Source organism: Urocitellus parryii, chromosome 1 (assembly GCF_045843805.1).
Source record: "Urocitellus parryii isolate mUroPar1 chromosome 1, mUroPar1.hap1, whole genome shotgun sequence".
Classification (NCBI taxonomy): Eukaryota; Metazoa; Chordata; class Mammalia; order Rodentia; family Sciuridae; genus Urocitellus; species Urocitellus parryii.
Window position 1 is genome coordinate 225,742,553 of NC_135531.1, and position 20,892 is coordinate 225,763,444.

The 20,892-nt window shown below is 41.5% G+C and overlaps 1 protein-coding gene across 2 annotated transcripts in view; it reads left to right on the forward strand.

The window, feature by feature from the left end:
- The window catches only part of Rapgef4 (Rap guanine nucleotide exchange factor 4), a 222,015-nt gene that overhangs the window by 131,380 nt on the left and 69,743 nt on the right, over positions 1 to 20,892 (forward strand). Inside the window, exons 4-7 of one of the 2 annotated variants that reach the window (XM_077798824.1) lie at positions 3,240 to 3,293; positions 3,604 to 3,710; positions 8,105 to 8,226; positions 10,036 to 10,219. In XM_077798824.1, coding sequence (XP_077654950.1) covers positions 3,240 to 3,293; positions 3,604 to 3,710; positions 8,105 to 8,226; positions 10,036 to 10,219 — 467 coding nt within the window. The remainder of the gene's footprint in view (positions 1 to 3,239; positions 3,294 to 3,603; positions 3,711 to 8,104; positions 8,227 to 10,035; positions 10,220 to 20,892) is intronic. The other variant, XM_026389508.2, reaches the window with a different exon arrangement.

Below are 20,892 nucleotides of genomic sequence, written 5' to 3' on the forward strand. Positions count from 1 at the left end.
AGTTTCTCACTTGAGTTCTACCAATCTCACCATGTTTTGTCTTTCCTTCTTCTGTTTAACCTAGTCATTTATAAAATGAAATTAGTGTCCTTATTTCTCAATAACACAGCTAAAGTGAAATTCTCAAAAGAAAGCTTACCTGAAAGCTAAAGGAAAACAAAAAGGAAATAAACAAATGGATCCGAAAGCAAGAGAGGTCCCTGAACAGGCATTGGCCAGTGATGATTTCCAACCGACCCAGCTGCCTGTCACAAATGCTGTCTCAGAACACACAGCTGTAGGGTACCAGTGTGTTTGTCAGTGTGTTTGTTAGAATGGTAGGAGGTTGCCGAACTGAATGTACTGTCCCTTTCAAAGACAGATTCCCATTTCCTCAAAACAACACTTTCCCTGCTTTCACCTGATGTGTCCCTTGGAGGTTTTATTTAAATAAAGGGGCAGCTCCTCCTCAAAGCATCCATTCATAGTGTCGCCCCTAAGCCTAAAATGCTTGAGCTCGAGAAGGTTCTGAGAACACTGCCTTTCAACAGATTAAACAGCCTCTTGGTCCTGGAGCTGAACTACAATTGTCTAGCTAAAAGACAACCTTGTGTACATTTTATGTCTTTAGAAGTTGCAGATCAAAAGGAAAATTCTGGTTGAAGCTTGATGTTTCCACAGCTTTAGTAGTACTTTCTTTTCAAGGTTCCAAGGAACTAAAAAGGGAGCTCTCCCACAAAATAAACTAACCTGGGGACAACTCATTAGCATTTTGTTCAAATACAGCCATCTCTATAGAAACAAAAAGATGTCATCTTCAAAAAATGTTTTATTGAGTCCGCCAGCAAATATTTATCAGCTGTCCTCCAGCACGGGCATCCTCTGGGCCCCAAGCTTACCTGCCTCTCAAAGACCACTGTAAAAGAAAGTCAGTTTTTCACAGGAAAGAAAAGGTGACCTAGGAAGCTAAGCCCACGTCCACACTTCTTTCCTCCAAGACAGGAAGAGAAATGGGCTTTTACTGTTATTTTTAAGAATAACCAGAGGCCTTTACTGTTAAGATGCAGAACCAGGCATGGTCCTAGACATGGAAAACAACCTGTGGAAGGTGGAGGCAGAATCCATGAGAACTGGGAGCTCTCTGCTGGGAAGTACCCAGCATGTTTTAACCACTCATTTCCAAAGCCCTGGTGTGTGTGATGGTGGGCAATTTGGATGTCATCCCAAGTGATATGCTGTCAACAGAATTCCCCGTCTTCTTTGAAGCTTTGGTGTAAGCACAGGAACTTCCAGAGCTTGTGATCCCTCTCCTATCCTCAGGTCTGCTTTAAGGGCAAAGTTGGCTTTTTCAGGGCAAAGTTGGTCTCTGTTTAAAGTCACTGTTGAATTGGACCACACTGGCCTTCCTTGGTCTATGTGGGTTATTAACACTGTGCTGCTAAAATGCTATCGTAGTAATTAACACATGTGCTATGGTGACTTCAGGAAGGGGGAAAAGGCTTACTAGATGCCAGTGGGGTGACAAAAGTATTTAGGTAAGTTCCATGAGATTTCAGCCATTGTAAATAAGTCTGCATCTCATCTATGCTGGGTTGTTTTTTTTTTAAGTGTAGTGTTTTTTCTCTTTTTCGGCCCATCTGAAATTTATTATTAATAAAAATGAAGATATATGTTGATACATGTATATTCATATTTAGGTTCATGCATTGTTTTAAACTAATATTGGCCTTAATTTCCCCCATTGACTATATTTTTAAACTTAGGGGTAGAGGGAAAACTACCAGTTTATTTTCACTGTAAATGGCTTCTATTTACAAAGAGTCAGGGACTCTAATAATACTTTATACTAAAATAATTATAATATAAAGTATAATATTAGTTTTCTGTGACTGCTATAACAAATTACCACAGAGTGAGTGTATAGAAATAACACAAATTAACGACCTAATCATGCTTGAGTTCAGAAGTCTGAAATGGGTCTCACTGGGCAAAAATCAAGATGGCAGCAGACTCTGTTCCTTCTGGAGGCTCACAGGGAAGTCTGTTTGGCTGTTCTATCCTCTAGAGGCTGCTACATTTCTTGGCTCTTGGCCTCTTCTGTCTTCAGAGCTCACCAAGTGGGGCCAACTCCTCCCTACCCTGCTCTCTCTGGTTCTGACTCTTCTGCCTCCTCCTTCTGTCTTTAAACACCCTTATGATTACATTCAGCTCTCCTAAAACACCAGGACAGTCTCCCTATTTTGATCCTTAACTTAATCACACCTGTAGTGTCCCTTTTGCCATATAACCTAACATTCACAGGTTCTGGGGCTAAGGACATGACCATCTTTGGGGTCATGGTTCTTTGGGGGGCCCTGGTTCTTTCTACCAAAATCTCATAAGAAGTGAACAGCTATCTTACCTTCTAAAGTGGTAAACAGTGTTGTACTGGTGAGTCTTCCACCTCCTTTCACTAAAGGTATCTTTCTCCCATTTGGAAATGCCATTACCAGATATTTCACAGAAAAAGCAAAGGAGTTTGGGTGAGACCGGGGGGGGGGGGGGGCGCTCAATTGTGTAGCTGACTGGTAAGAAATTGTCCCAGGATTCAAATTCAGCATCTCCATCTGAAGAATGCAGATAATAACAAGAGCTTCCTGCAGCCCTAGAGTTGTTCCGACAGTCATGGAATCCTGAAACCTGCATGATTCCTGTCAAGGAAGGAGAAGTACTCTGTCTGCCTCAGTGGGCTATGGGAGATGGGGGTGTAGAACTACCAAGGAGCCACATTTGAAAATTAAGACTTGTTTTCTACAAATAAAAATCACTGAAAAAGAATCTTAACTACATGCAAGAGAATGAAATAGCTCATTTCCATCCCAGATCAGTACTTTATTGCCATCCCCTGAGAGAGGTCACTTTAATCTCTGTTTATGTGTATCTTGTTTTGCTTTTCCCTGCTCTGATGTTTGGTATGCTTTGAGTGGATATTTATTCCCTTCTCATTAAGCCTACAAACATCTAATCATTCCTGTTTGTTTTTTTTTTTCATTTTAATAATTTATATTTAAATGTTGGCAAATTGAATGGTCTAATTTTGCCCTTTGAATGCCAATGCATTCAAGTTCTTTAGGCAGCTTTTATCTCTTGCTTTTTTTAAATTCTATTTTGAGTTTTATAAAAAAAAAAACAACTGATATTTCTTATTATCCCCCAACCCATAATTTTCCTTACTGAACTTTTTGTTTAATTTTCTTTTGCTTTGACATTTTATTTTTCAGACACCTCTCATTGAACCTCACGTTCCTCTTCGTCCTGCTAACACCATTACCAAGGTAATGGGATGTAGGTGGGTTGATGAGCCGTCCGAGCTCGCTTCTTAAGGACCACTGGAGGTGGTCCACATGTCAGAGCATCACATCAAGAAACCTCTGATCCGTTTTTGAGACAATAAATATTCAGTGCATCTCAGTTCTCAGCATAACACAGTGACATGTCACAGTGAACAATGTAAATATGTATGAGTGGGTTATGTTTTTCTACCAGACTCCAATTAGAAAGTGATTTAAGGATTCAGCCAGTTTGTTTTCCTTCTATCAACTCTCCTTCTTTCTCCTCCCCTCCTTCTACTTCATTAAAATCCAGGTTCCTTCAGAGAAGATCCTCAGGGCTGGAAAAATTTTACGAAATGCCATTCTCTCTCGAGCCCCTCACATGATAAGAGATAGGAAATACCACCTCAAGACATACAGGTAAGTGTGCTAAATATGAAGGTCATGGCCCCTCAGATTCATGTCTAGTAAAATTGAAACATCGGTTTAAATTTGTCTTGAATCACTACTGAATGATGGGTGTTAATATCTTTAATATTCCACACAGTTCCTCCTTAACTAATTTGCTTGGATGTTGGTGGACAATGAGAAGAAAATTTTTGCATTTCTCTTTGCTATGGTCTTTTTAGAAACCTATTAAATTTAGGTCACGTTCAGCTAACATTTACTGAGTACATGTTTATCCTCAAAGATCTACACAGGCCCCTTTCTGTGATATCTCATATCATCCTCACTACAACACTGCTATGCAGCCATATTTCAGATGATAAAACAGAGTCAGCTCAAAGAAATTAAGTAATTTCCTTGTCCAAGTCACAAGTCTAGTGAGTAGCAGACCCAGGATTGAAAGTTTATTTTCAGAATTAGTGATCTGTTTATTCATTCATCCCACAAGTTTATTAGGCACCTCCTGAGGAAAAGAGACTATTGCATTCTAAGCCCTAAGGAGGCAACAGTGAACAAAATATCCCAAGCCCTTAATGGAACTTATTTTCTGATGTAAGATTTCATTCTATGAATTGGACACAACTTTCCTATGTTCATATATGAATGCATAACCAGTGAAACTCCACATCATGTTCAACCATAAGAATGGGAAGTCGTATTCCATGTATGTATGATATGTCAAAACACACTCTACTGTCATATATAACTAAAAAGAACAAATACAAATTTTGTAAAGATTTCATTCTAATGTATGTATAAGTAAGATACATCACTCTACCATATTTATCATCAGAATAAGGATTCCTCATTAGAACTCTCAATGGAGTCAAGAAATGAGAAAGATAAAGAAAACTGAAGGTCTGTGGTTAGTTGAAACTTTTCTGATGATCGAACCATAGTAGGCCAACTAAGAATTCACTCCTCTTACTTTCTATGGTATCAGTTCAATGAATGTTAGGAAATAGAATGGCCCACATATGGCATATACGCATGCCTTCACTCCATGGTTCAGCCACGGTCCTTTTTCGGCTGAATCAGTCAGGCTCTTTCCCATTTAGCCTAGACATGACTTCAGAACCCCTTAACCTTTGCATGAGTCAAAACCCCTTTGATTCATATGAACCAAATTCACAGGACACAGTGAAAATCTGAAATATAAATTTTAAAGGTACCATGGATGTGTATCTTTAGAGTGACAACCAACCACAATAGAACCTATAAAATTGTACCTGCTTGACACTGTAACAAACCTACCACATACATGCACCTCAAGTTCCAGACTCTTTCAAGGACAGAAATGGGAAAACATTGCAAATCCTTACTCTTTGGATCTTCATTTCTATCCACCATGCAAACTAACATTTTTCTGCTTGCATTTGGTGTGAATGTGTTATAAGATCAAAGTTGACAGTATGTCACATTTTAGGTTGGCTTCCTCTTGAAAGAATTTTGGAAATCAAATGAGATTTGCAAAGTACCCCAGTGTTGTGTTGCACCTTCTTCTTAGGGGGCATTCCATGTCTCAGGACAGACTGATCATCTAGGACCTTTTCTGGTTTTTACTATAGCTGCTATTTGGGATGATTCCATTTGTAAGTCTTGTTCTCTAACTCTGGAAGCTGATTCTTTTTGGAATCTGTGCTCCTATACACTGCTATAATTTTAAAGAAAAGTGAAAGTTTAAAAAAAAAATTTATACGTCTAATGTCCCTGGAGTTTGACTTTTTTTAACTCATTAGGTAGATCTCAAACTTTCAGGAGGCTAAAGGATCTTTTTCCTTTAACGATTTTATTATTTTTCTTTAAGATATGATTATGCTTTCCCAAATATTGACTTGTGTTAGGGAAATTCCATTAACTATGTCATGTTTGGTGACAAATAATGGAAACTAGAAGTCAGAAACCATAATCTCCTCTTGCTCCATAGCAGTTAAGAGTTGAAACTCCTGAAATATAGGTGTTAGGCCTGTTCCACACCCTATGACACAAACTGATGATCTGTCAGTAATAACCAGTAAACTCCCCTGGAAGCCAGAGGCATGATTTCTTTTTCCTGCTATTCAGTTTGAGTTCCTTGAACTGGATCTTGTACTTCTGAGCTCCTTTCCCTCTCTCCCTCTAGTCTTCACTCCATAATGCTGCAGTATTAGGGGGCTGAAGCCTCTCCAGATGTAATATTGCACATCCACCCCCCATGATTTGGTGTGAATATGTTACAAGAGCAAAATTAATAGTGCTGGAGATCTGCCTTCCATTATGAAGTGGCAAGGGATCATTAATGAAAAGCATACCCAGCGACTCCATCAGCTACAAATGGCACAGCTGTGTGTCTTTGTCCCCTATTCTGACAGCAAGATTCTGTATCCCTTATAAGGATCCAGATGCCCTAGGATGATCTCCATTCCATGTTGCTCTTTTCAATAGAAGCAATCATTGAATGAAAAGCCAAATGAAATGGATTTTTTATACTTTTGTAAGACTCCAACTATAAGAGGAATATTTTGACAGGTGGCATGTTTGGTTGGGAACCAATAGGAACTGGGTACCTCTTGGTCCCCTGAATCTCTCCTATAGACTGTAATAACAGCAGCCCTGGAAATCACACAAGCTTCTCAGACATCCTCCCTATGAAGCCCTTGGGCGTCAAGGTCAGTCCCAAGTCAGGGCACCCCAGGAGCTCTGATAGGTTCCAGAAATCCTATAATATGGGAACTGAAGAAGGCCTCAGAAGTCATCTTCTGCTCCTTCTTTCTTTTACAGATAAGGAAACTAACTGAGAACTAGAAATCTGGCCAAAGCCACATAGCTAATGAGTAGCAGACCTGGTGCTATATATCATTATCTTCTCCAAGTTCAAGACTCTTCCCAATAGAAGTTCATTGAATTAGACAAAGGAGAATGAAGGGAAGGGAGAGAGGTGGGAGCAGGAAAGACATTAGAATGAACCAAACGTAACTTTTTTATGTTCATATATGAATACACAATCAGTGAAACTCTACATCATGTACAACCAAAAAAGTGGGAAGTTATACTCCATGTATGTACGATACGTCAAAGTACACTCTACTGTCATGTCTATCTAAATAGAACAAATAGGTAGAGAGAGAAAAGGGGAGGGGAGGGGAGGGGAGGGGGGATAGTAGAGAATAGGACAGACAGCAGAATACATCAGATGCTAGAAAGGCAATATGTCAATCAATGGAAGGGTAACTGATGTGATACAGCAATCTGTATACGGGGTAAAAGCGGGAGTTCATAACCCACTTGAATCAAACCGTGTAATATGATGTATTAAGAACTATGTAATGTTATGAACGACCAATAAAAAAATTAAAAAAAAAATAAAAACAGAAAAAAAAATAAAAATAAAAATAAATAAATAAATAGAACAAATAAAAAAAATTTAAAGATTCTTCCCAAAGTGGCTCCTTCAGTTTAAACTAGAGGGGAGCTCTCTGGGCTTGACCCTGTGCCAGCTCATGCCCAGAGGAAGGACCAAGCTTAGCTTGGGAGGGGAGGCCATCCATGACTTAGTCCCAGCTTCAGGCAGCCAGCTGCTCTGTGACTTCCTGCACGTTCTATTGTCCCTTGGGATCCTTCCCTAGGACTTGGGGATTCCATTTTCTCCTTTGAACCATCATCCCCAAAAGGTTTCAGTATTTCCTAATGTAGGTATGTATAATTACATATTTCCTAACTAATAGAGAGTTGCCCATCTACACCAACTCTTCACAGAGGAGCATTTTAGCAAGAAATGTTTGAACATACAGAAAGCCAGGGAGGATCTAGTTTTCCTAAATGACAGATTCTGCTGTAGAAGTGCTAATGCTCATTACACAGACCTTTTTTCAGAGAGATTTGCATTGCTAATTGTTTGTTTCTCCCAACACCCCTCCAGAGGAAGATCAGTAGTATTACTTGAAAATATAAAGTGCTTTATAATTTAGCACTTATACAGTGCCATTCGTAGAGCACCTCCAAGCGCCTCGCAAACATTAACTCATTCCCCACAAGGCTCAGGTGAAGGGAGCCAGTGCTATGTTTTGCCTTCATCATACTCTGAGATTTTTCCAACTTATAATGACCAAGTTTCTGTTCCTGTGATGAGCTCACCGGCTAATGCTCCCCCTCCAGAGGCCCTGTGGTCTCCGCTGGTGTGCATACTATAATGCTTTTATTTAGACAACCTAGCTTTGAAGACTCTCCCATGAGATGAGTGGTTATATTGGGTTCTGTCTTTGAGAACCTGAGGCTACACTGTGTGGTGCTTTGTTTGCCAGGAGACCTGTGAGGGTAAGAGCACTCTGCTCTTTGGGAGGTACTTCTCTCGAAAGCCATCTCCAGCTTCTGTCTCCCGTCTCCTCTAGACAATGCTGTGTGGGAACCGAGCTGGTGGACTGGATGATGCAACAGACTCCTTGTGTTCACTCCCGGACTCAAGCTGTTGGCATGTGGCAAGTCCTATTAGAAGATGGTGTCCTCAACCATGGTAAGACAAGCCCCAGTCCCTGGAAAACCCTTAAGAAATGCTAAGTGCATTTCCCTGGGCAAGCTGTCGCAGAACTCCCAATGGGCAAGAAAGAATTATGATGCCCTTAGGGACCATGGAGCTAGCATCTTCATTTAGCAATACAAATGCAGCGAGTGGAAGCTATTGATTGCTGTGTTCCACCATTGTACCTTCCTAACTTCGGAGAACGAAGGAAAGGAAAATGAAATTGCAACCCGAGTGCATCAGTTCCAATTATGTTTATTAGTTTGCATTCACAGTTCATTGATAGTGTGATTATACTCTGAGCATTGCATCGCAATCCTGATACGGGGCAGAATGAAGAACAATGAAATGTGTGACTGGGCTGATGACATGAAAGCAGTAATGAACTCAGAAGTTGCCTTTTAACTGTGCTGCTGTCTGGGAGAGTCGATTTATATATCCACAGATGACCTTATGTAAAATCAGGAATGTGCTCTGAAGTTGTGATCCTTGGTAACTGTGACTGAACTGCTCATGCCATTTGTTTAAGACCACTTTTCCAAACAGATAAAATATTTATTTATTTATTTTTATTGGTTGTTCAAAACATTACAAAGCTCTTGACATATCATATTTCATACATTAGATTCAAGTGGGTTATGCACTCCCATTTTTATCCCAAATACAGATTGCAGAATCACATCGTGATTACATAATGCCCTATTAGTGACTGTTGTATTCTGCTACCTTTCCTATCCTCTACTATCCCCCCTCCCCTCCCCTCCCATCTTCTCTCTCTACCCCATCTACTGTAATTCATTTCTCTCCTTGTTTATTTTTAAATCCTCCGTTTCATTTACCAACAGCTGGGAACCTAATGAAGGTTTTTCCAGTGTTTATCATGCTTTAATGTGCATACCTATCACCTGGGACAGATTCTGAATTTGCAGGCCTGAGATGGATCCCAAACATCTGCATTTCCAACATTTCCAACATGCACCAGGTTGAAGCTGATCACCTGGAGCAGCAAGGGTCAACCATTTCTCTTATCTTTTAACCCTATTGCTGTTCATCCTGAAAAGAAGCTAAAGGCTTCAGCTATTTAGATGAGGGATGCTGAGCCAAGTTTACTGTCTTTGTCCTACAGAGATCTAAATCCTGTTGTTTACAAGAACAAGAAGCAGGTTGGGGGTGTAGTTCTGTGGGAGAGCAACCACCCAGCATGCACTGGGTAGGGGGCTTTGAAAAATCAGAACTGGAAGAAAATTATCACAAAATCCTTCTAGGAGTGTATGACCTAGAAGCTTGATCTGGCTAGTTTTGTTCAAACAGTAACTCAATTAATTTTCTTCTGATTTTCAAAGTGTTGACAGAAATGTTTATAAATAGTATAGAAAGAAAACTATAAATTCTGATCTGACAAAGGAGTTTTTCTTGTTAAGTCTACTTTCAGAAAACATTCTAGGGCATGATCTGGCAGTGGTTATTTTCCTCTTCGGGACATATGTCCCGTGTTCTACAAAATGTCACCAAGGCAATTTTTGCAGGTCAAAGTGCTCATCTCAGAAAAGTTGGCAGGTTCTCAGAGGGAGACCCACAGAGGCCCAGGAGAGGATGGGTGGGGAGGGTTCTGGTGTGCATGACTGCAACCAGGAGGTCATGTCTGCAGTTGCACGGCCTGGGCAAGGCCGGTGCCGAGGGTGCGGAGTGTCCAGCTCAGTTGCCACTTGGCTCTCCTGCTGGACACCACCCGTCTGCTCTGGTGAACAGGCTGCCGACAGAGCTCTGTGCCACGGCTAATACTCGCCTCCATGTTTCCCGCAGTGGACCAGGAACACCATTTCCAAGACAAATATTTATTTTACCGATTTCTGGATGACGAGCATGAGGATACCCCTTTGCCTACTGAAGAGGAGAAGAAGGAGTGTGACGAGGAGCTCCAGGACACCATGCTGCTACTGTCACAGATGGGCCCCGATGCCCACATGAGGATGATCCTGCGCAAACCGTGAGTGAGAGCAGCCTGGGCCCTCCAGGGCTGGCCAGTGCACAGGCGCACCTGGGGCAGGAAGCCAAGTAGATTTCAAAAGCCCTGGCCTACCCCTGGGGCGAAGGCCAGATACTGAAGAGAAGACACAGAATTTCTCTCTGTTTTATTTTCTGTTTTTCTTTTGAGGCTGTATAACTCCATTTCCATGCATATGAGTTAAAACTATAGAAATCTTCAGCAGTTGATCCAGGCTGTCAAAACTGAGCCCCCATAGTAGATGACCTTTGGCTAATTGCAAACAGAAACTGCTGCTTCTGTGCCAGAGGGCGGCAGCCCCTTTCTTCCTGGTGCCAAAGGACAGAGGTCATCAGAACTCTGACCCTCATGCTCATGCGTGGACTCATTCATTCAGCACCCAGCTTCACCCCATCTCGCACTCTATGTTCTTTTTTTTAATATTTACTGATTTATTTTTTAGTTGGACACAATATCTTTATTTATTTATTGTGATTTGTGGTACTGAGGATCGAACCCAGGGCCTCGAACGTGCTAGGCGAGCGCTCTACCACTGAGCCACGACCCCAGCCCCACTATATGTTCTTATAACAGGACTGTCCCCTTAGCCTCTCCAAGGCCTCCAGCCAGCCACTGAGGCAGCCTCTCCCATCTCAACCGAGAAACTGCCTTACCTTCAATAGCTGCCCACCAGCCAAAGCTGAGGTCTTTGAAATGTTTAATCAAAAAAGCTCATTCTGTTGGATGCTACGGGGCAGACAAAGAAGCCTACACCAGTCAGATCCTCAGGGAAACCTGTGCAACGCGGACAGCTTAGCACTCAGCTCTGAAAGGCCACACATAGGCTTATGATTTCTGTTGGAAATGAAATTGCCCTCCACCCTGCAACCGGGGCCAACCGCCTGTGGATGTCAGCTCTGAGTCACTGGCTTGGCCAACCTTCATTTATTATCAGGTCCCCGACAAGAGCCTTAAACTTTACATGTCTGGTGTGTCCACTGGGCACTTTCCAAGAGAGAGTTGTCCCTCAGACCAACTTCCCCCATGCCTACCCCTCAGACCAACTCACAGTCGCCTCTCTGAGTGCAGCTTTGTTTCCTGTCCCCAGGATGCCTTCCCTTTCACTTGCCCATCCTCAGTGCTGCAGAGGCTTTTCAACACATTTCATTTTTGTCACACCATGTCCCTTTTGTCAAAACTTTCTCTTGGGTCTTAATCTCCCACACTGTGTGTTTCAAAGGCCTTCCCTCCTCCCAGTTGGTACCAGCATCCTTAACTCTAGAACCATGGTTTTTTAGTTCTTTTAGCCTCAAAACCCTTTCTTCAAACAAAAAATTTAACAGGAAAATCCAAAGTATCAAACAGAAAAGCCAGAGCTTTGCTGACCTAACAGGAGTAGAGTCCAAGAATCCTGCCCAGCCAATTTATGCTGTTTCTACCCTGAAGGATTGCAGGGCAGGTGGCCGAGGACACACAGGAGAATGCCCTAGGGCTTGGGGAGCTTGGATGCCATTCTAAAGCTTGCCGCCTCTCCTGGCAGATTGCTTTTCCTCTCTCTGATCTCATTGTCTGTCACTTGTCCTTCCTCATCATTTCCTGGATCCCTCCCTTTTCTGCCTTTTTGTCACCTTTTTTCAAGTCACCATCATGCAGTGGTCCTGATGCAGGGATAGGACATTCCCCAGCACTTGGGAATGTGTGAAGATGTTTTGGTTGTCAAAGTACATGAGTGGGCACAGTGCTGACATTCACTGGGCAAAGGCTGGGACCAAAAAGGTGCCAAACACGGAATGATGCCCCAAATAAAGAGTGGAGCTACCCTGAAAATAATGTCCTGTTGAGAAACATTGCAATAAACGGAGTTTCTTAAAGGCAAAGACAAATCTCATTTCACTGGATTTAGTTAGTTTTTCACCAGTGTTTATTGAATACCTACTTTGTTCCAGACACTACGCTAGGTTGCTACTACGCTAGGTTGCTAAGGCTAATTAAGGTAACCAGTGAACAAGAAGGTTGCTTCTCCTTCCCTGAGCTCTGTGAAGTGCAGGAAACAGATTTTAAGACCTGGAAGCCATCATTTGATTACAGCCGCCTTATATCCTACAAAGGAAAATGTAGTGTGTGTTAATATAACACACTGGAGATGGGGATAGTATGGAATAGTAAGACCTGGTATGGAATAGTAAGACCGTCGCATCCCCAACTCTGGGCTTACACCAAGTAAGCTATTGACAATCCTTTGCACAGTGAGTGAGTGAATGAATGAATACTCAGCCCTGGCTAATGTTCCCTCAGTCCTGTTTGCTTCAAGGGAGGCAGAAATGCCATTCAATTCTTTGAGTGTCTACCAAATAGATTACAAGCAAAAATAATAATAATTATACAATGGTCCCTGACTTTGGGGAGTTTGTAATCCAGTGGGAGAGGCATTCCCAAATTAGAATCAGATGGAGCAAACACTTAACTGAGGACTGACTCTTCGATGTGAACTTTCTTGCTTTTCCAGACAGCATCCAATCACATGAATCCCATCAGCCCAAAGATTCTTCAAAGAAAATTACATTCCAAAGCTTAGCTCTCCCACTGTAGCATTGGTTGTTAAACTGCAGCTTTGCCATTATTCCAAGAGGCAGATTCATTTTGGGGAGACTTGGGATTTTTCTTGTCTTCACAGTTTTGCTTTGCTTTGTTTTAATTTTGCAGTCATTGGGATTAGGTTGGCCGTTCTTCTTTTGACTCTTAAATATTCTTTCTACTGGAATACAGCTCCCAAGAGATGGTAAAGTGAAAAATAAGGAATCTAATTTTGTGAGACTGACATTCAAACTCTGCAAACGCATATGCACACACTCTATTTTTTAGGTCTGCTGGTAATCTTAGGAGGTACAACTTTTTTTAAAATTTTTTTTAGTTGTAGGTGGACACAATACCTTTATTTTATTTATTTATATGTGGTGCTGAGGATCAAACCCAGGGCCTCACCCATTAGGTGAGTGCTCTACCGCAAAGCCACAACCCCAGCCCCCTACTTTTTTTTTTAACGTAGAAAGAAAATAAGCTTAGGTGATCAAGTCTTGCCAGTATAACTGCTGTCCTTGAAGAGACAGCTGAGAAGTTTGCTTCTGGAAACAGGGCATGTTCAAAGGCCCTGGAAAGGTTGAGTCCTTAGTGCCCAAACTGCCAAGTCATTGAGAGGCAGAAGATGCATTGGCTCCATGTCGACGGGGGCAAGACCCCCAATTCTTTAACTCAGCACAGCTGCATCTTATAATAGTCACCACTGCCAGAGAGGTTGCAGAACTCTGATAATTACTAGGAAAGAAATAACACAATATTCTTTGATGAGAAGATTACTTTGAGAATTTGATTGTATAATGAAGATGTTGCTTTGAAAGGTACTTCCTATTGTTCTGAATCTGAGACTCGCTAGCCAAAAAAAAAAAGTGTCACTTGTTTTGACAGGCTACTTAGAAAAATTCTCTGTTTATTACATTAACTGCAGCATTTTAACTGTCAAACTATGAAAGAATGTTCTGTAGTTTAAAAAACAGAATAGAGCTTCAGGGGGAATTTTTTGGCACACTCTTGTTGCTATTGGTATTGAAAGAAAAACATACATTCTGAATGTGAAATTAGCTTTTTATGTGGTGGCAGACAGAGTGACTCACAATGCCATCCTGGTTGCGCAGGTGCAGACCTGGATGGCGTCTGGGGGCAAGTGCTACTGAACGGTGACAGTTTGACGGTGCTGTTGCTGCAGCTCTGAGACAGGGCCATCAAGCACTGAATGAGCCCTTGGAGCTTATTGTTTTGATTTTGCTTTGTTTGTAAGTCTAAAAACAAGAGGTTACCCTACAGCAAATAGATATAATAGAGACCCTTACCAGCAGAAATGTGCATTTAGGCTACATTGGAGCAGGTGTTTTAGAGAGGAAGCCATGGGTAAAAAGATGTGGAGTGACCAGGTACACAAAACATTGTAAACTTGAGGCCAGAAGCATATAAAGAGGCTTCAGGACTACAGAATGCTCTTTCCATGCAAGTTTTCCAGTTCCTTCCTCCAAGTAAAGTGAGACATAATGTTCCACTGTTTAGAATGGTCTAAGACTCACTTGGGGGCGGGGGTTGGAGGGAATAAAATAGATGCTATTTCCCCGATCTAATTCCAGTTCTGCAATTCTGAAATTCCCTAGAAGCTAGACGTTTAAGTAGTTGAACCTGAGCAAAGGAACAAATAACACAAGAAATTTAGGTTGTTGTAACATGAGAGAATTGTTGCAGGTTCTGAATCTTCCCAATGGGCCCCAAACTCAGAAATTCTAGTTCATTTGTTTCATGTAATAAATTAATGTTTTTCTAACACACGCTATGGGGCATGAGGCTGAAAGGAAACAATTTAAGATGGCCTTAAGTGACTTCAGAAAATACCATGGGGAGCTGGAAAAGTTGCTGATCCATTTGTTTGCATCCATTCGTTGCCACCGTTCCACACACCTATAGGGGGCACTTGAGGGGCTACATATTTTCTCTTAATTAGCAGAACTTGTTTTAATAGGATTTTTATTTGTCCAAACTGTTTTTGGAGGTGTGAAGTTTGAAATCCTGGTAATTATAGGGGGATTTATTTCCTCAGGGGATCTCAGATTAGCACGCCTAAAATCAGTGGTGCCGAGGGTTTTGATTTCTGTTGGGATATACCCAGAGAACGCTCATAGCCACAGAATCCATCCTCAAGTGCTAGTCAGATGAGAAGTAAAGCATGGGGGCTGGGGATATAGCTTAGTTGGCAATCCCCAGCAACACCAAAAAAATAAAGCAAAGTATGAGTGGAAGAACCTAATCTTAGGAAACGCACTATGAATCCTTCCCTTCACTATGTGGCAAGTGTGGTCTTTGTTTTTACTGCAGCCATAGCTGTGCCTGAAATGAGCTCGTGGAATCTACCTGAATCAGTGATTCCATTAAGTGGGTCATTTCTTGGGTCTGAATTTGCATCTCTCCTATAGAAGCAGTTTGCCACTCTCCCTTTACGTCTGCAGTGCCCAGGAAAGCAGCCATTGGATTGCTGCCAGTATGGTTCAGACTCACAAGAGAAGGGAGGACGGAAGCAACTCCCCATTCAGCTTAGGGTTCATTTTAAGATTACCTTGAGTTCTTCATGACTTCTTATTGTTAAAGTCAATCTTCAAAAATTTAGAAACTATTGAAAAGAGTAAAAGAAGAATAAATAGCACCTGCCATCATATGTCTCAGAGAGAACTCTCAGCATTGCAGTGCCTGTCCCTCTGGTGATTTTTTGGTTCCTAACTTTTTTGCACTTAGAGATGCCTCTCTTTCTTAAATGTATATATTTTTAAAGGCTGGGAGTTTTAAGTAGGTGCAGAATAATCCTCTGAATGTGCCTTATTGCATTCATTTTATGATGGTTGGGTGTTTGGGTTGATGCTCAAGCTGTTTCTTCTTCAAAGAAGTGAATAATATTATTTTGGAGTTCTTCCTTCCAGAAGAAAGCGCTTTTAGCCTTGCAGGAACACAGGGGTGTAGGTAGGAACAGAAAAAGCTGAGAAAGTTCCTCCAGGGAACAAGAAACTGATTCCCACTCAGGGAATGTCCACGCCTGGAGAGTTAGGCCAAGGCAATTAAGAGGGATCTGCCGTGTCCTCTGTGACGATATTTAATAGCCATTAGGGTAACACTGGAGAGTTTTTAAAGGGAGGTGTGGCATGGTCATATTTGCTGTAGGTCACTTTCTCTGCTACCTGTGAAGAATGGACTAGAGGGGCCAAGACCAAAGACAGACAGATCTTTTTATGAGATTAAAATTAATTATATTTTGAGAATTTAATGACAGTATTTGAGATGCATGCATTTGATCCAAGAGCTTGCTAAATAAATTGAAAGTAAAACTGAGTACAAGAGCCCAGAATTCTATTCTTAACAATTTACCATTAATTCATCCAACATCTCCAGGTTACAAATCTCTTAAATTATAAAATGAATTTAATAATACTTGCTTACTCTCTCCTTACTTTCCAAGGGAATTGTAAGTGGAAACACAAATACAACTGTATTTAATCATGGCCACATTTATTAAGCACACAAGTGCTAAGCACTGGGCTAAACAATTATTTACTTCAATTCTCATAATAAAATTATGAGGTAGTTAATTAATATAACCCCCATTTTATAGATTAGGAAACTGAGATTTAGGTTAAGTCAGTTGCCTGGTGGTTTTGCAGAAAGTGGTGAACTCAGGATTTGACTCAGGTCTATCTGACTCCAGATCCTGTGCATTGCCACCTACCATGGTACTACAAGGATTCAGGATGACCTCATGGGTTTGTGCTCCAAACACTGATGAAGAAAGACATTACAGAAATCTGACTTTAGCTGGGTGCAGTGGTGTATGCCTGTGATTCCAGGAGCTTGGGAGGCTGAGGCAGGAGGATCAATTACGAGTTTAAAGCCAGCCTCAGCAGCTTAACAAAGCCATGAGAAACTCAGCAAGATCTTGATTCTAAATAAAATATAAAAAAGGGCTGAGGAGGGCTGGGATTGTGGCACAGCAGTAGAGTGCTCTCCTGGCACTGGCAGGACCCGGGTTCGATCCTCAGTACCACATAAAAATAAAGGCATTGTGTTGTGTCCATCTATACCGAAAAAACATTTTTTTTAAAAAAAGGGCTGAGGATGTGGCTTAGTGGTTCAATCCCTAGTACCAAAAAAAAAAAAAAAAAAAGAAAGAAAGAAAAAGAATTTAATCTGAGTTTAAAGTAATTATTACAGACTAACTTCATCTCATTAAATTAATACTGCACAGATCTGGAATATAAGTAAACCATCTACTCATTCTATTGTTACCATATGAAATGGGCTATATAAAAATCTATTGTAGAAAAAGAAGTCTTTTAGTTTGAGAAAGACCCAGATGTTCCACTAATAAATAATGGGTTATGATAATAATGAGGATTATCCTATCCTTGGGAAGTTATATACTTCTGGAGTCTATAATTCATTTATTGTTTTCTTGTTCCCTGAGCTCAACTATGTCCGGTCCAAAAGAAATGTGGGTCTGAAGTTTTAGAATCCACCATCAAAATTGTTTCTCTAGAAATGAAGTGCTTTTTGATTCATGTCACCAGTTAAATTGGAGTTTCAGGTGAACAATGAATAATTTTACATATATAGTTCATGCAATGTTTTTATTTGCTAAATCTGGCGCACCCACCTTAGAATAATTTATTGGCTTCTCTTCACAGTCCTCTTGAGAAGTTGCCAGAAAACAATTTTAAGGTACCATAGAAACCTTTGACAACCCAGAGCCCCAGGAAGAGTCAGTTTACTTACCCTTTAACCAGAACCACAAACAAAACTTCGTAATTAATATTTGACTAGCACTATATGGTTTATATAGTGATCTCATACCCATTACCTTTTTGAACTGCTAAATAATTCTATGAACTAGGTAGGGCTAATTACAACCCCTGAGTATAGAAAAGGAGATTAAGCTTAGTAGATACTAAGTTCCTCTCCTATTTTTATTTTACTGACAATATTCTTTCTTCTCTGCAAGTTTGCTTCAGCTTTGTCCTTTATAGTAGATTTACTGAATAAGCAGTGAAATGAAAAAAAAATGAAAAAAGAAAGAAATGGATAATCCATCTGTCCCTAAGAATTGGCTGCAAAGAAAATGTAATAATGTATCCATATACCACCTCCTCAAAATGTTTCCAAGTGTATTTCACATGTGTCTCATCCAAAGGGAGGGTGTGAACTGTACTATGACACCATCCAAATTTGTTTTCTCTTCTCCACTTATTGCTTAGGTTTTTGAAAGGAAAATAATTGTAGTTATATCTTTCAAAAAGTTTCATATGACATTTCTAGAGTGTCCTTATAAAACACTTTGACAGAAGAATGTTAGGTATATTTAATTCCTAAACATGATCAAATCCCATTATCCTAAAATATACTCAAGGCTCAGAGTCCCTGAATGACAGAACCCTATGCATGTCCTATGCAGATGGCTTCATTTCTCATAAATATCTGTAGGCTTTTGCCTTTGACTACAGTTGTAGACTATGTTAACTTCTATTTTCACAAAGAATCTCTATGTACACAAGCTTTGCTATCAGAACTAGAAAATACCTAATTTCATCTAGTAAATTTACAGGGTCCTTTTCGGAGTTAAAAATAAGGTGATGGGTGGCAATATGGCAGGGAGCTGAGCAGCCCCAACTGGGCAGGTTACTTCAGTATTCAGTCACCAGGTTCCTAAAATGTTCCTGACACTTAAGAAGCAGGGTCCTGGGAGGTAAAAAAAAAAAAAAAAAAAAAAAAAAAAAAAAAAAAAAGTGGGGGGAAATGCTTTGCTACATACCAAACTTTCCTTTAAGGGAAGTGGAAGAGGTTGATATCCTTAGAAAGTCTCAAAAGTCTTAGAAAATGATCCAAACTTAAGAAATGACTGATAAGTAGGAGAATCAGGTGGGATGAGTTAAAGCCTGTCATCAAAAATAAAACCTCCCCCCACAAAAGGTAAATAAAGTATTCTTTCTTTATTTTGACAAGACTGTGACTTATGTAGACATTTATTACCTTAACTTCTCTGGGAATTTCCCCTATATACTAGGACTGCTAGGTGACAGATCTACAAGAATTGGGTTATTTACTTTCTCACCTGCATATTTAACCCCTGACCATGTCAATGTGCTGCTGGGTGGCTGGATGAATCCCTCATTTTAACCACATTCCAATAACCGAGGAGCTCCATCTCTGACCTTGATAAATTCCTTGATGAAACGGTATTTACCAGCAGCTTCCAATATCACCTGAGCCCTCCCATCCTTTAATGTATAAAGTGCTTCCCCATCCAGCCCCGTTTATTATCTTGTCTGTAACTAGACATTGCTGCCAGAATGCATCCCCTGCAGAAACTAGGCCTTTCCACAGCAGGATCCTACAAATCCACATCAATGTGGCACCACGCAGATTTGTAAAGAAGCAGGGATGCCTAATATCTCTCCCTGTGACATCTGGAGAAGGACAAGTAAAGACCAGGTACATTCAACAGCTGCCACTCAGAGCAGCCAGTCAATTCACTTCCCCAGCCTTGTAGGTTACTCTTGTGAAGGTACATGGGAGTGATCTCCTCCTGCTCCAGCCCCTACTCCCTTTCCTCTTGAAAGCCAAATTGCCTTCAGTCCTTGGGACCCTTTCATTACTGTTTGAACAAGCTGGGGGCTGATTTGTAGAATCTCTTCTCCATTCTTTCCCTGTCACCCCCGAAAAGACCAAAGCATGAAAGGTGCTTAATGCTACCATTTCCCATTGGAACTCACTTTTTCAATGTGGCTTTGTTCAGTGATTGTGGTAGGAAATGCTCAGGTGTAGATGCTTTAGGGGCTCTTTGAGGGGTGTGGGTGAATCGAGGGAAGAACCTCTGTCCAGAGCGACAGTTGAGAGGCAAGTCTTCTCTGGGACACTAGATGGCACAGCAGCCCTGAGCTGGCAGCCTTGGCGAAGGTGGGGCTGGTTGCTGTTAGTGCTGCTGCAAACCCTGAGATCCACCTGGGCAGGGTGAGGGACTCACTTTATCGTCCACAGGTTGGCAAGTCTGACTTTCACACCATCTGGTCTCTTCCCTGCGATTTACATCAATTGTCAATCCTAATGGCACATAGAGGCCCCTGAGGGACAGAGTCCTGGCTGTCGGCACACTTCTCATGAATGCTTTTGCTGCTTTGTGAATTGTGAATAGACTCATTTTTTAAAGGATACCTCTTTGCACCTAGCAGCCCTGACTTCTCTCACCTCAATAAAACATTTGCTGTAGACAGGATTAGAAAATTATTTGCTACCTGGGTGGATTGCCAGATGGCAGTGACCCACCCTGTAGTTCCACTGGTCACTTCAGACCACAGGGCTAGTTTTGTATTGTCCTTGGGTTTTTCTTTTTTCTCTTTCATTTTGAATGTTGTTTAAGACTCAGAGACTGACCTGTGTTTAGATGTCACTCCATTCTATTTCAAAGGGCTGCTGTGGTCGGTGCAGAAGTTGTTATGTGTCCAGGTTGGTTACTGACAAATGGATGACCAGGAGTGGAACAGGCCCCAGCCTAGGTGTCTATGCAGGTGTGTCTGTTGCTCCCCCTAGAGGGCCTCCCCTGAAGGCAGTAGACACTAGAGTGAGGATGTTTCCCAGAAGTCTTTGCTTTCTGAGAGGTCTGTGGAGTGCAGGCAGGCTGAAGCCACCCTCCATTCTTCCCACTAGTTGCCAAAATAAAGAGGATTTCCCAGGAATGGAACCATTCCACGCCCTTTCTTCCTGGGAGAGCTGCTGTCCCCTTCCTTCCCTGGTGTCTCCCAAAGGGCCCTGGGGTTTTATCTGCTCTGTTCTTTGTTCTGTTCTGTGCCTCTCAGGCTCCAGGGCTCTCTTGAGAGTCCTCCCTGAGCATCATCTAGGAGCACAGGGCTCAATTTTTCTCCCAGCAGTAAACTCTGCCACTGTCCACTGCTCCAAGGGACCAATGCCCAGCCGACCCTGGTGAGGAGCCTTTTGATGAGCCACCATGACAGCCCTGCTCCTGCCCCCCATGCTTGTTGCTGCAGACCTTGTCTTCTCAGCGCCACAGTTTAATTCCTGCCCTGGTCCTCCTGGAAGTGCTGAGCTGCCAT